General features: G+C 37.0%; 1 protein-coding gene across 13 annotated transcripts in view; it reads left to right on the plus strand.

Annotated features, from left to right (window-relative positions):
- zmynd8 (zinc finger, MYND-type containing 8) overlaps nt 1–10,812 on the plus strand; it is a 161,471-nt gene extending 150,659 nt beyond the window's left edge. For 8 of the 13 annotated variants that reach the window (XM_072556359.1, XM_072556353.1, XM_072556354.1 and 5 more), the window contains 3 exons: nt 971–1,210; nt 1,753–1,904; nt 9,823–10,811. In XM_072556359.1, coding sequence (XP_072412460.1) covers nt 971–1,210; nt 1,753–1,904; nt 9,823–9,924 — 494 coding nt within the window. In that variant the 3' untranslated portion in view covers nt 9,925–10,811. Of the gene's footprint in view, nt 1–970; nt 1,211–1,752; nt 1,905–6,990; nt 7,043–9,822 lie in introns of all 13 variants that reach the window. The other 5 variants (XM_072556366.1, XM_072556362.1, XM_072556361.1 and 2 more) reach the window with 3 other exon arrangements.
- The last annotated feature ends 1,676 nt before the right edge of the window (nt 10,813–12,488 follow it).

Here is a 12,488-nt window from a genome sequence, read left to right on the forward strand (position 1 = left end):
TCCCAGTTTGAAAACCTTTTGTGTTTTCTTCTTTACTGCTTGTTTAGGTTTTTTTGCATTATACACCATCCATAGGAGAGGTAGTCTCTGGTGGATAGCTACTCTTGCATCTTTGTGTCGTTCTGAACCTAGCTACCAGAGGTGTGAGGGAGGAATAAGACTTTGCTTTTAAAAGGCATTGATGTTAGTAACATTTTTGCAGAGAATTTGTAAATGTTCATTCAGTTACTTTGCAGCACTTAGATTTTCAATATGCTACACTTTTTTTTTCCTTACCTCATGTATAGACAGGTGGCTGCCATTTGTTTTATGAATCATTGCACCAAGTGGACTAGGAATCATAACTGCAGTCTTGCAAAGCTAGATCAATTCCAATTGCTTATGATGTTTTAACATCCGTGGATCAAATGTGTGCAAAGGATTTCAGATATACTTTATGATAAGTTTTATATGTTATGAGTTCCCAAGATCTAACAACTCCTTTAAGGTCATATCATAAAAGACCGGAATGTAAATGTAAATAGAGTTATTTTGGAGTAAATCTTAGCAACGCCACTCTGTTAAATTTATGTAGTGTTGCAGTTTCAGCTGATTGAACATTTTATGATTGATACTGGTTGCACTTTCCAGATACAAACTGAACTACCTGCATGTTTTCTGGTGTATTCCTGTATTTTAGTGCTGGAGCAGAATTGGTACAGAGGCTCCTGTAGTCCATAAACAGATGTTGGATAGGGGTGTGTGACTGATGTGGTTTAGTTTTTGAAGACTTGATTCTGCACAAAAGTTGTACTCAACTTGAAAGCACAAGAGCTGAGTGATGGAGAATTGAGATACCATTGAATGCATTGCTATCTCTCTCTGCCTCTAAATCTTTGTTATTTTTAAAAAAAACTGTTCTCCTTTCATGCACTGTTGACAAATAAGCTGTGATAATTTTCTGAAAACAGTTTCTGCTTGTGTGTCCTAGAGTTAACAATGGCAGAAATGCGGCAGAGTCTTGAGCAGGAAAAGGATCGGATGATCACAGAGATGAAGAAGCAGATGGAGGCGGAGAAGCAGCAGGCTGTTGATGAAACTAAGAAGAAGCAGTGGTGTGCAAATTGCAGGAAGGAAGCCATCTTCTACTGTTGCTGGAACACCAGTTACTGTGACTATCCTTGCCAACAGGCACACTGGCCAGAGCACATGAAGTCTTGCACTCAGTCAGGTACATAGTGTCATAACTTGGACAGGCTTGAGCTTTCTAGCCTGGACATTTAGTTCCAGCTTAATTTATATAATTTAATACTGAACTTAAATGGAAGTAAGCATTTTTTTTCACAAAAAAGGTCAGAAAATGTTTTCCTTTATTTAAACAAAAAATTGCAAGTCTTTATCTTTTTTGGATAGAATTGAAAATTGGGCATAGTTTTAGTCATAATATTACAGGAGCACTGATCTTAAAAAGGAGAGTGTAGAATGCTTTTATTTCATTTGATTTGCCTTTATTGTAATTTCACATTGTCTTTACAGCTATGGCCATGGAAGATTGTGTTGACTGTAAACCCCGAATAGGAGGAACGCTAGACATTAATCTTTCAACTATTACATTTTATCCTTTTATGAAACAAATACTTGGCTCTCTTCACTGTTAATGTCCAGAACAAGTTTCAGTCAGAGTGTAAATCCTAAATAAGACAATTGGTATTTCTCACGGATTGCAATTAAGTGCAGCGGTTTGATTGTAACGGATTTATCTTTTAATTGTAGCCACTGCAACTCAGCAGGAAACTGAATCAGAAGTGAATTCTGATGCATTAAATAAGAATGCACAGCAAGCCCCCACAGTCCAGCAATCACCATCAGAGAGCAAAGCCAGCCAAAATGACAAGGACCCGGGCACAGATAAAAGCAAGGAAAATGTAAGTATTGCCTGGTTACCTTAGTCAATGATGGCTTCGTTTCATACACTCCAGGCTTATTCTAGTTATTATATTCTTTGAATATATTTTTCATTTACCCTGCTATTCCCAGCTCATTTAAGTAAATCAACAACTATTTGTAACTGTCAAAACATGTATTTAAAGTACAAATGTGCTACCAAGCCCAATCACATGTTGCAATGCTGGTTCCTTTTCAACTTTTTGCTAGAGGGTAGCTGAAGATATGAACTCAAGTATTTGAAAATGCTTCACGACTAGATTTTTTTATTCAGTGTTGCATATTTCTAATCATCTTGTTGCGTTTTGCACGATTACACTATTACTTTGTATGCCTTTTGTTGATCCTGATCTTTTTTCTGTAATATAGAATCAAATGTAAACCAGTGTTGCAAGGTTAAATGGTTCAAAATTGGTGGGAATTTAGATGGGAAACTGCAGTTGTATTTAAGATAACCAGCTCCTTGTTTGCTTGCTGAACAAGATAGTGAGACTTCTAATGTTTCCTTTCAAGGACCAATTTATAGAAACTGGATACAAATCTTCATTTAACTCTAGTTTATTTTGGACAAAGGCCAAATTATTTAATTAGCATACAAGTCTTTTTAATTCTGACATTATATATTCGGTCAAGGCTAGATTTCTTTTGGATGCTATGACTTTGCTGCTTTTGTTTATGCCCGTTCTTTGTCTAGAAGGAGTTGTTGCCATGCTGCAAAATGTTTACTCAAATACCAGGCTTTCTGCAATACTTTGATTATATGCTCATTGTTTCTCTCTCAGCCTGTGCAGTGAAAGTCAGCAAACTATATAATGTTATATTTGCATGGACTTCTTAGCTGAGCCTAATCCTGCCTTCACACTCTCTGGTTGATGCTCATACACACTCCATAGAATGTGTTGTCCTAACCAGCTGAGGCACTTACAAGCTTTTAAATAACTGCTATAAAAGTGTTAATGTGCACAGTGATGTGAATACTGTCCAACTGATATGTTCCTGGTTCCATTCGTCATCTCCAAGTGGGGCTGCCACTTGTTAGTGAAGTAGGAGAGCATTTTAGGAGGCAAATGGACTGAGTTGTACTTGTGTTCTTTTGAGCAAGCCACTTATTCTTCCTGCCATAAGTCATTTGTCATGAGATATGCATATCCTTTTAAATGATTTTTTAAATAATTACCATAGGTAAGGAATTATGTCCAGGGGAGTGGTACACTTTTTTTTTGTTCTGACCGGTGGCAGTGTCCAGTAAAGCAGGAGTGAGATGCAGGTTTAAATTCTCTCCTCCACTTGCAATGTGAATTTCCTCCATTTTTTTTTCATTAAAAATCCTGCACTACACCATTAGAATGTTTTTTCCTTATTTCCCACAATCATTTGGCTTCTCTGTGCTAGGTTTTTTGTATGTTAAATTAATGATCTGCATTTGACATGATAACAATGATATTATCAGTGCTCATTGCTTTTTTTAGAGTGAATTGGATGACAAATTTCAGTGAGTAAGAAAAGCAAAGAACTGAATGCTAGAAATCAGAAACAAAATCAGAAATTGATGGAAAAACCCAGCATCAGACCAATGACAATTCTTTGGCACCCAAAACATTACCTCTGCTTTCCCTCCATGGACGCTGCCTGACCTGTTGAGATTTTCCAGCAATTTGATTTTGTTTTTGAACAAATTTCAATGACTGGATACCCATAGTGAAGTGGCAAAATGGTAACTTCTGTCCCAGTTCCACTGTGGTTTATCCACAACGCTCACTGCACTCGTAGCTCATGATAGACTCAGACTCAGCATTAAAACACACAAGAGTCATGAAGTTGTGGGGCTAACAAAGTGTGCCCTAAATCTGCTGGAAAATGTTGAAGCGTTCATTTGTGTATATTGAATGAATCCTACTGGCACAATAAAGTTACCTGTACAAGCATAAAGTTGCAATCTTTTATGAATAGACTTAGGTTATATATAAAAAAAACTTAAATGGGACTAGAAGATTTGGGTTAGGATATCTGGTTGGCATGGGCGAGTTGGACCGGAGGGTCTGTTTCCGAGCTGTACGCCTGTATGACTCTTAAGTAATTTTTGAAATGTTTTCTTTCCCCTAAATCTTCCAAACCTTTGTCAAGGCTGTTCCTCTCTCTCCTTCAAAGTCTACCTTAAATTCTACTTCTTTGACCATCTTTTGGTCATCTGCACTAATATTGCTGTGTATGGCTTAAGGTTGGTTTTTCATTGATGCTCCTTTTGAAGCATGCTGGGATGTTTTAATATGTTAAAGATACCACATAAGTACCAGTTGTTGGTCTGTACTTCATCACTTTATCTTAGTTGTAATATTCTTTTTCTCTCATTTTATTCCACTTTCTGTATGTGATTTTTAAATTGAATTAAATATTCAAACTTACTCTGTCTGATTTAGACTCCATTTAATCAGTAGGAAGAGACAGTATGTTTGCCCTGTGCGCAGATGCCCTAAGCAGTACAAAAACTCAGTAATAGTCTGTAGGCATTGTGAACATTCGACACTATTTGATTGCCACTGCACCAAAATCTGGAGAATTCTGTATAATAGGACTGTTGCAGCAGAAAGAAAAAAACAATTTTCTTTTAAGATTCTGTGTTTGAACACCAATAGGTTTCAGAAGTGAAAGGTCAATGCTTCAACCTACTGCATCGTTGATTTCCGTTTCTCCTCTCCAATCCTGAGTCTTTCAGATCTAAAGAAAGAAACAAAAATGGTGGAGCAGCATGGTCTATATTTTCTTTCTTGTCTGGTCTGTTTCTTGGTATCATGAAATGGAAATGCCTGATTCTTTTAGTTTAATCAGAGTGAGTTTTGATTGAGGATTACCACTTCAAATATGGACCATAAAATTGCTGCTTTTAAGTTCCACTGACCTTTTGTGAGTCACTCAGATCCACTTTATCATAAACTTTGTTTAAAAAACCAAGGAGGAGTAATTTTCAACATAACACTGAAGTTTAAAACTGGCATGGTGAGTTAGCAATATGTTATAGAATGTGCCCCATCTTCCTTCCCCCTTGAGTTTAACAGAGAAGCTGATTTCATAATCCAGCAATGAGTCATAAACAACTCCCACACCATTGCCTGCAACTAACCCTGAGCTGGGCCACAAGAGATTTACTGGTGATATATAAAATTTCAAACAAAATAGTAACTTTGTAGTCCAATTCTGCTGTGAGTTCTGAAGTCTAAAACAAAAGCAGACCAAGGTTACCTTAGAGTGACATGACAGGCATGAAGACATGCAGATTTTGAAGAAAGTTACTCCCATTCTAAATAATAACAATTATTGCTGAGCGCGTAGTATGAATATGTGATTCAAGAGCCTAATTTTGTAGCTATTGTACCATTTGAGGGAAAATGAATAGTAATAGAAGCAAGCAAAATTGTTGATTGTCAAAAGGGAACAACTGAATTAATATTCAAATGAACTTGTTAAAAGTTTTTACAGAATTTCTAGCAGTCCAATAAAAACCTGCAGTTTTGTCGAACTATTGCATTTTATCCTACATAAAAATATTTTAACTAAAAGCAAATTATTAAACCCAAGATTATACTGATAATATTCATAAGGTGTTGCATTTAAAGTTTTCTCTGTGAGCACTGTGATCAGCACCTATTCAACTGGTCAAGATTTAGTCAGAGGCAACTATATATGTTGTAACAGCTGAAAGTACAGCAGTTTACCAACTAAACAGACATTGGCAAGTTAAGAGTAAAAAAAGCTACTTAAAACCGTTAATTGTTTTGTACATACCTCATTGGCTGAAAGTCTAACCTCAAACTAACTGTCTGTTAGACTGGGTAGTAATACCTAAATTGCAATTCCCTCTTTTTGGGCACAATTTCCTTGCATCTTGGAATAATTCATTAAAACCTCAATACCATCCAGACACTGTGTTCTATCAGTTGTGAATGATCAAGTGATGATTATCCTATCTGACTTGTCAGGCCCATTTGAAAATGCTAACTGTTCCTCACAAACCATGTGTTCGGTCATACCAAATTAAACTACTTCACAAACAATTGGAGAGTGCTGCACATGATAGGAGTACAGTTGTTCTTGCTCCTAAATGAGTTAGAAATAAAATACAATGTTTAAAAAGTAGAAGGGAACCATTTAAAACGTGATTAGTGTTAGTTGTCATCACTACAAATGTATCTTTGTAATGTTAATGTTGGGCTTATGAGATTGTCATCTTCCAAAACCAAAAGAAATAAGTTGAGCCCCTCTAGCCTGTTCCATAATTTAATATTACCTTTTACATAATTTAATATAGTCATGCCGGTGTCATCTCACTCAATTCCACATTTCTGCCTGCCTGCCTATATACCTCCTTGATCCATTACTAATTAAAAATTTACCTATCTCCTCAAGTATATTCAGTGTTCCAATGTCCACTGCACTCTGGGGTAGTGAAATCCATAGATTCATGACCTTTTGAGAGAAGTAATTTCTCCTCAGCTCTGTTTTAAATCTGTTAGACCTTATTCTAAAACAATGACCCCTCATTCTACATTGCCCCAAAAAGGGAAACATACAATTTGTCTACTTTGTCAATTGCCTTTGCAACATTACATACCTCAATTAAGAGCTCATTCTTCTAAACTCGAGCGAGAAAAGGCCTGTTACTGAGAGCTATGATTTGACTGAGCAGTATTTTGCTTGCCCCTTTTCTAATACATTCTCATTCTAATTCACTTTTTAAATAAAAACATTGAAACCATTTGTTATAATAGTAAGCACAAAGATAGAGCTATTCTGTTGTGAAATTTTCAGTGGAGTTTGTGCATAATGAAGGCTATTGTTCTTGTACCTACTCTACTGCGCATTTTTACCATTTTTCCATACAACCTCTCTCTAATAAAACATGGCTATTAGGAGCCAAAATCTGCTTGGAATGAGTGACTCTGATGCTGTTGCTTTTTCCATTTTAATGTTTTGTTGCTAAAGAGTGCACTTTAGTTTGACTCTGAGGCATTGCACCTATTGTTGTTGATTAGTAGTGTTTGGGTGTCACTGTAGAACTCTCTTTCTGCGCAGACAATATCCAGAGGATTCAGTTTACCAACACAAAGTTGAAATTCATCTACAGGTAAGCCAAATAGTTCTAAAACAAGTGATTCTTGGCACATATACCAGTTCATAGAAATATGGCCCTAATTTCTGATAGGGAAACATCACTGGTGATTCAAGTACAGGTGAATTGGTTTTAAATTTAACAAAAAAAGTACATTTTCTTGAGTTCTGGTATATGCAGTACAAGAAATCAAAAAATAAAATATTGGAGATGCTAGAAATCTGAATGGATTAAAACCCATTTGTAATACTCAACTGTTCTGTATAAAGAAAACCTGTTATCTTTTGGGGTTGGTGAGGTCTTTAACTTTGTTTCCTAGGCGGAATATATTGTTCCAATTGAAGCACCCTCTCTTTGAAGTGCATGGATGGTTTGTTTAAGTGCACCGCCATTTCTTAACTTTTTTTTTGTTATGTCGGCTCACACTTTGTAACTTGAAGAGGCTGACTTTTGGACTGCTTGCGTGGCGTGTTTAGGACTGCTGTGAAACCATAATTCTTACAGGGGGACATGTGCTCTGTGAGGGTGCTGCATTATGGATGAGTCACTGTGTACTGTGGATGTTTGTTCTTTGCCACTGGCAAAATCTTATTCTTTCTTTCTTGTCCCTTTATTCTTTTATGAAATGATATCTTTTAGTTAATTCACATTTGCAGTGCTGTCATCTGATTTGCCCTTTCTGCATCCACAGCACATGCCATTTTGGCTGTTAATGTGAACTAATGCTTTCCTGTTCTGTTTGTTTCTTGCCAGTATTTGAGAAGTGGAAGTGATGGTGAAATTAATTTGTGATGTTCTGTGCATGGGGGGGAGAGAGAGAATGGTATTTTTCTCTTTGTGCAGTTATACTCATGTCCTGGAGGATGGAGGGAGATGCTCAAAGCTAATTTTCTTTTGAGGAAGATAAGAATCACAGCAGATACCAGTTTCAGTGGGAAGGGGAATACAGGCCATGCCCAGAGGGAGAAATGAGAGGAAAGAGGATGCTTTGGGAAGCTCAGAGTTCATAGTGACTTCAGATTTTTGTAATTTTGTTATGGATTTTTTTATCCTGATGTCTGTGCCAGTCTATGAAAAAGGGGAGGTCATGCCTTTGCAGGAGTTCAATGAGTTTGTATAGTGATACAGGTTGTTTGTATGCTGCTGTAGAGAGTGGGGAGTATATAACAGGCATATCTTTTCATGTACGTTGAAATTCTAGTTGGATTTAAATCTGTGGGGTTGAGAAGCTGCTTTCATTCTGTATTAAACTAATTTTGATTTTGTCACCTGTTTGGTTCCTTGTGGTTGATTCATGCAATGCTATTTTCTGGCCTTTTTGTTCCTATCCCAAATAATGGGCATGAAGCATATTTCACTCTGGAGAATCATGGTGCATCATTTGCAAAAATAAAACAAAGAATCTTTTACTTGTACCTGAAACAGTGTTGGACTCTTTGTACAAACAAGGGGAATTATTTCTGCTTAAGACCTCTCCTCAAGTTTGATTTGCCCAGACTGTCCTCTGAGAAACCGGCTCTCAGTATCACTGGCAACAAGATGCAAATTACTTACCTGAATGTGACACTGGTTGGAAAGGGAGTGCCTCTCTAAATCCTATGTTGGAAAAATGAAAATCACAGCCATGTCCCCATCTCCACCACCACTCCTTCATACATCTGCAATCATTGCAGTCACCTTCTGAAATGTTTAAAGTTTTAAAAATTGCCAAGGTAGTCTGGTCCCCGATCTTTGTAAGTTTCCCGTGTTAGAAAGGGAAAACAGACTCACATCCAGAGTCTAGCAAGCAAAGTTGGGTGAGTTTATACTGAAGTAGAATTTCTTTTTTTTTTAAGGTTTTTGCTAACAATGCTTTAAAATTGGTAATGTTGGAGTTATTTGCATCACTTTTACAAATCTCCAATTATCGTACCACTTTATGGATAATAAGTAGCTGGCATTTGACACATCCTACTGCTAATTATATAGAGTATCGTTGTTCCTCCTGCAATTGTATTGTAAAGTGGCTGGCATGTGCAGAGGAGTTGTGCTTTCTTCCCACTGTCTGCAGTCATATTAGGAAGAGTTATGCTGTGGACAATTTGAAATAGAAGGTTGACATTTTAAAAGTGCCAGTTGTGAACACACATTGACCAAATGATCAGTGCCGTTTGGTTTTTATGCCAAGTCTGTCATTAGTTTGGAGTGTCTCATTTTGGTAAGGGGAATATGGCAACGTTGCTCTGGCTGCTGAAGTTTGCTTATTATTGAACCTTGTTAAAATAATAATTACATTTGCCTCTTAATGCTCAGGTGATTTAAGTCGTTTTTGCACCTGTCAAGGGGATAGGGGTGGAGGTGAAGAAGCACAGACTACATTCTGTAAACTCTATGTCCCTAAACCTTTTGCATTGAAGGATTACCCAACAGAATTTATTGTATGTGAAACAAGCAGAATAAATGTGTTTTGTTTATTTTGGTAGTTACCAGATCTACAGTTGTATTCCAATATTTTCTTTGATTGTGGTGCGCTCCTTTTGCTTCCTGATCAATTGGGCGCAATCAGTGGGGTCACCTATTTCTGTAGAGTGGGTGGAAAATTTGGGGCAATAGCAGGTGAGTTATGGCACCCACTTTGAATGGTAGTTGCAGGTGGTCAATGAGCTGCATCTCACGTATTCCAGGTGTTGCCACACACATGGTCTTCATTGCAATTTTTCTTTTAGAATTTTGCCAAGGTAAGCAATGCACTATCTATTTAAGTCGAGGATTAGTTGATTTACAGTTGAATTCAAATTCTGTTTTTCCACTCACAGACGATGCCAGCTGTAGTAACTCCAGCAGTTGGTGCAGCTGCTGTGCAGTCAGAAGTCCAGTGCGCCCAGACCACAATGCCTGTCCAAACTCGCAGAACCTGAAGGCCCTAGATCGTGCGGGATGATAGTTGAAGAAGGCAGCATTATGGAACAAGACTTTGCATGGGGAATTTGTGAATACTGCCCTCGCTCTCCAGTGGATACATTCATTGCTTATCTGTTTTGTACATAACATACAGAGCTTTCATGACACTACATTCTTGCCTAGCATTAAAAAAAATCAAGAAAAAAATTCAATCTGAAGTCTTCAGAACATGATCACATCCTGCAAGCCTTTCATCTTTTATAGAATTTGTCAATTCTAAAGCTTCAATCCCTTTGTATTTTCTTTTATTATGACTTAATGGAAGATTCTAGACTCTAGTTTCTGAAAATGTAGTGAATTGGGGAACGTATACAGCATGCAACAAAGAAGCCTTTAGTAGTTGGACCACAGCATATAATATTTATATGTAGGAGTCTGTGAAACCCAGTGATGTAATAAGCATGAAATGGGGGGTACGTTTTGGCATTTCTAATGAAGGAGTACAACATGGGGAGGTACATCTCGCTGCTCATTTATTTTCCTCTTCTCCACATGTTAGCAATTGTTTGCTCTTGGTTATGTATGACATTTGAACACAAGGAGTTTGTGTGTATATGAGATAATCCTTTCTGTGTTCAGAATGATGCCAGTGCTGTTCTGATGTGTATATTTTTGTTTTTTATTTTTCATCCCGGTTTATAAAATAAGCAGTTTGTACAGTTTTCAACCAGTCCTGATGGGTAAATGTTATTAAAATAAAAAGTTTTAAAAAAAATTGACACTATAGTAAAATTACCATTGTTTTTTGAGAACATGACTTGCTAGCCTAACTTGTGAAACAGAATTGCTTTTAGCATAATGGAAGTATTTTTTCACATTTCTTTGTACAAAGTTTATATTAAAAATAGCAAAAAAAAAGTCAATGGCTTGTATCTCTATTATGGCTTCTTTAGTATCTTTGAATCTACAAATACCTGGTACCATGGAAGAAAAGTGCTTTAGTGTTCACCTCAGGTAAGTACTGGAAAATTGGATATGTACTCCTAGTATTTTAAAATTCTTATCACACTATGCAAGGTGAAAACCATGGGCTGGATTTTTAAACCGATTTGGGATGATATTGGAGGTGGGCAAGAGTGCAGTTATGCACCTTTATCCTCTGTGTCCCTTCATCCCCAACCCCAAATCGAACCAACAGCCTGTAGAAGAACCAACAGATGTAAAAATTTATGGCCCATGTATTTCATACTGAAAATAAATAGGTGAACTTTACTGTCTGACTAGTTGCTTTACAGCTGGTGTTAAGTGGCAGCTTTTAAGATTTAAGTTCACATTTAAAATTTAACTTGCTGTGGAATTCAGAAAAGAAATACTATATGACTGTGTTACCATGAGTGGAGTCGAGACAGGAATCTGTCGTCACCTGTTTAGTTAAAAAAAAATTAGAAGCTCAGCTAAATATGTAATGTAACTTGCCTAACACATGGTGGGGCTCTTGCTTTATCTCATTTCAACAAACTAATTTTTTTTACTTTTCAGATCTTGTAAATATAATCCCATATAAATAGCAAATACATTTTTATGAGGCAGTCATTTACATTATTTAATAATGTTGTTTAAGATTAGAGTGGTGGAATTTGGTGAAACTGGACTCTTCATTGTCAATTTTATATTTAATGAGAGTGTACTTACTATAAATGGGGACAGTTGGTTTGTTTACAACTGAATTAGAATGAGGGTTATCTTGTCATGTATAGCTTGTTGGATATTATTGAATTCTTATGAGTCAGTTGGAAACATATGATAAAGGTCAGAAAAATGAGATTCTTGATGTTGAGAAAGTCCAGTTTTCATGCCAGTTGTTTTAATGGTGAGATAAGACTCTTGTTAGTGAGTAACAGAAGGTCTATTTGCATACATTAACCTGTTGTCATCTCATTTTAGATGCAATTTGCTATCCTCTTATCTGAAGGAGGGAGACTAGACAATGATTACTGATATGAAAGTCAGTGAATATTTGGTGGTATCTCCTTGCAACTCACAGCATCACAGGGCACACTGTATGGTAATGATCCTAACTCCCACTAAGCCCTACCACCCCCACCCCAAATTCTTGAAGGTTAGTATCAAATGTGCATCAGCCTTTTCATATCATTTGTCACATGTTTGCAGATGACACGAAGATTGATGGAGTAGCACAAAGCAGAGGGAACTGTCAAAAGAATACAGGAGAATATCTATGCCAGTGCTGTTCTGATGTGTGTTGGGTGGAGTAGTGTCAGGTGGAGTTCAATTCAGGCAGATATAAGGTGATGCATTTTGGGAAGTCTAATTCTAGAGCGAATTATACAGTAAACGGAGAGCCTTGAGGAAAGCTGATGAGCAGAGACAGCTGGGCGTTTAGGTCCATTGTACCCTGAAGGTTGCTGCACAGGTGGTTAGAGTGATCAAGAAGGCATGTGATATGCTTGCATTCATCAGACAGGGTATTGAGTATAAAAGCTGGCAGATCATTTTAAAATTGTACACTGCGTTGGTTCAACTGCATTTAGAATACAGTGTACAGTTCTGGTCGCCACAT

The sequence above is a fragment of the Chiloscyllium punctatum genome, chromosome 37 (assembly GCF_047496795.1).
Source record: "Chiloscyllium punctatum isolate Juve2018m chromosome 37, sChiPun1.3, whole genome shotgun sequence".
NCBI classification, from domain to species: Eukaryota; Metazoa; Chordata; class Chondrichthyes; order Orectolobiformes; family Hemiscylliidae; genus Chiloscyllium; species Chiloscyllium punctatum.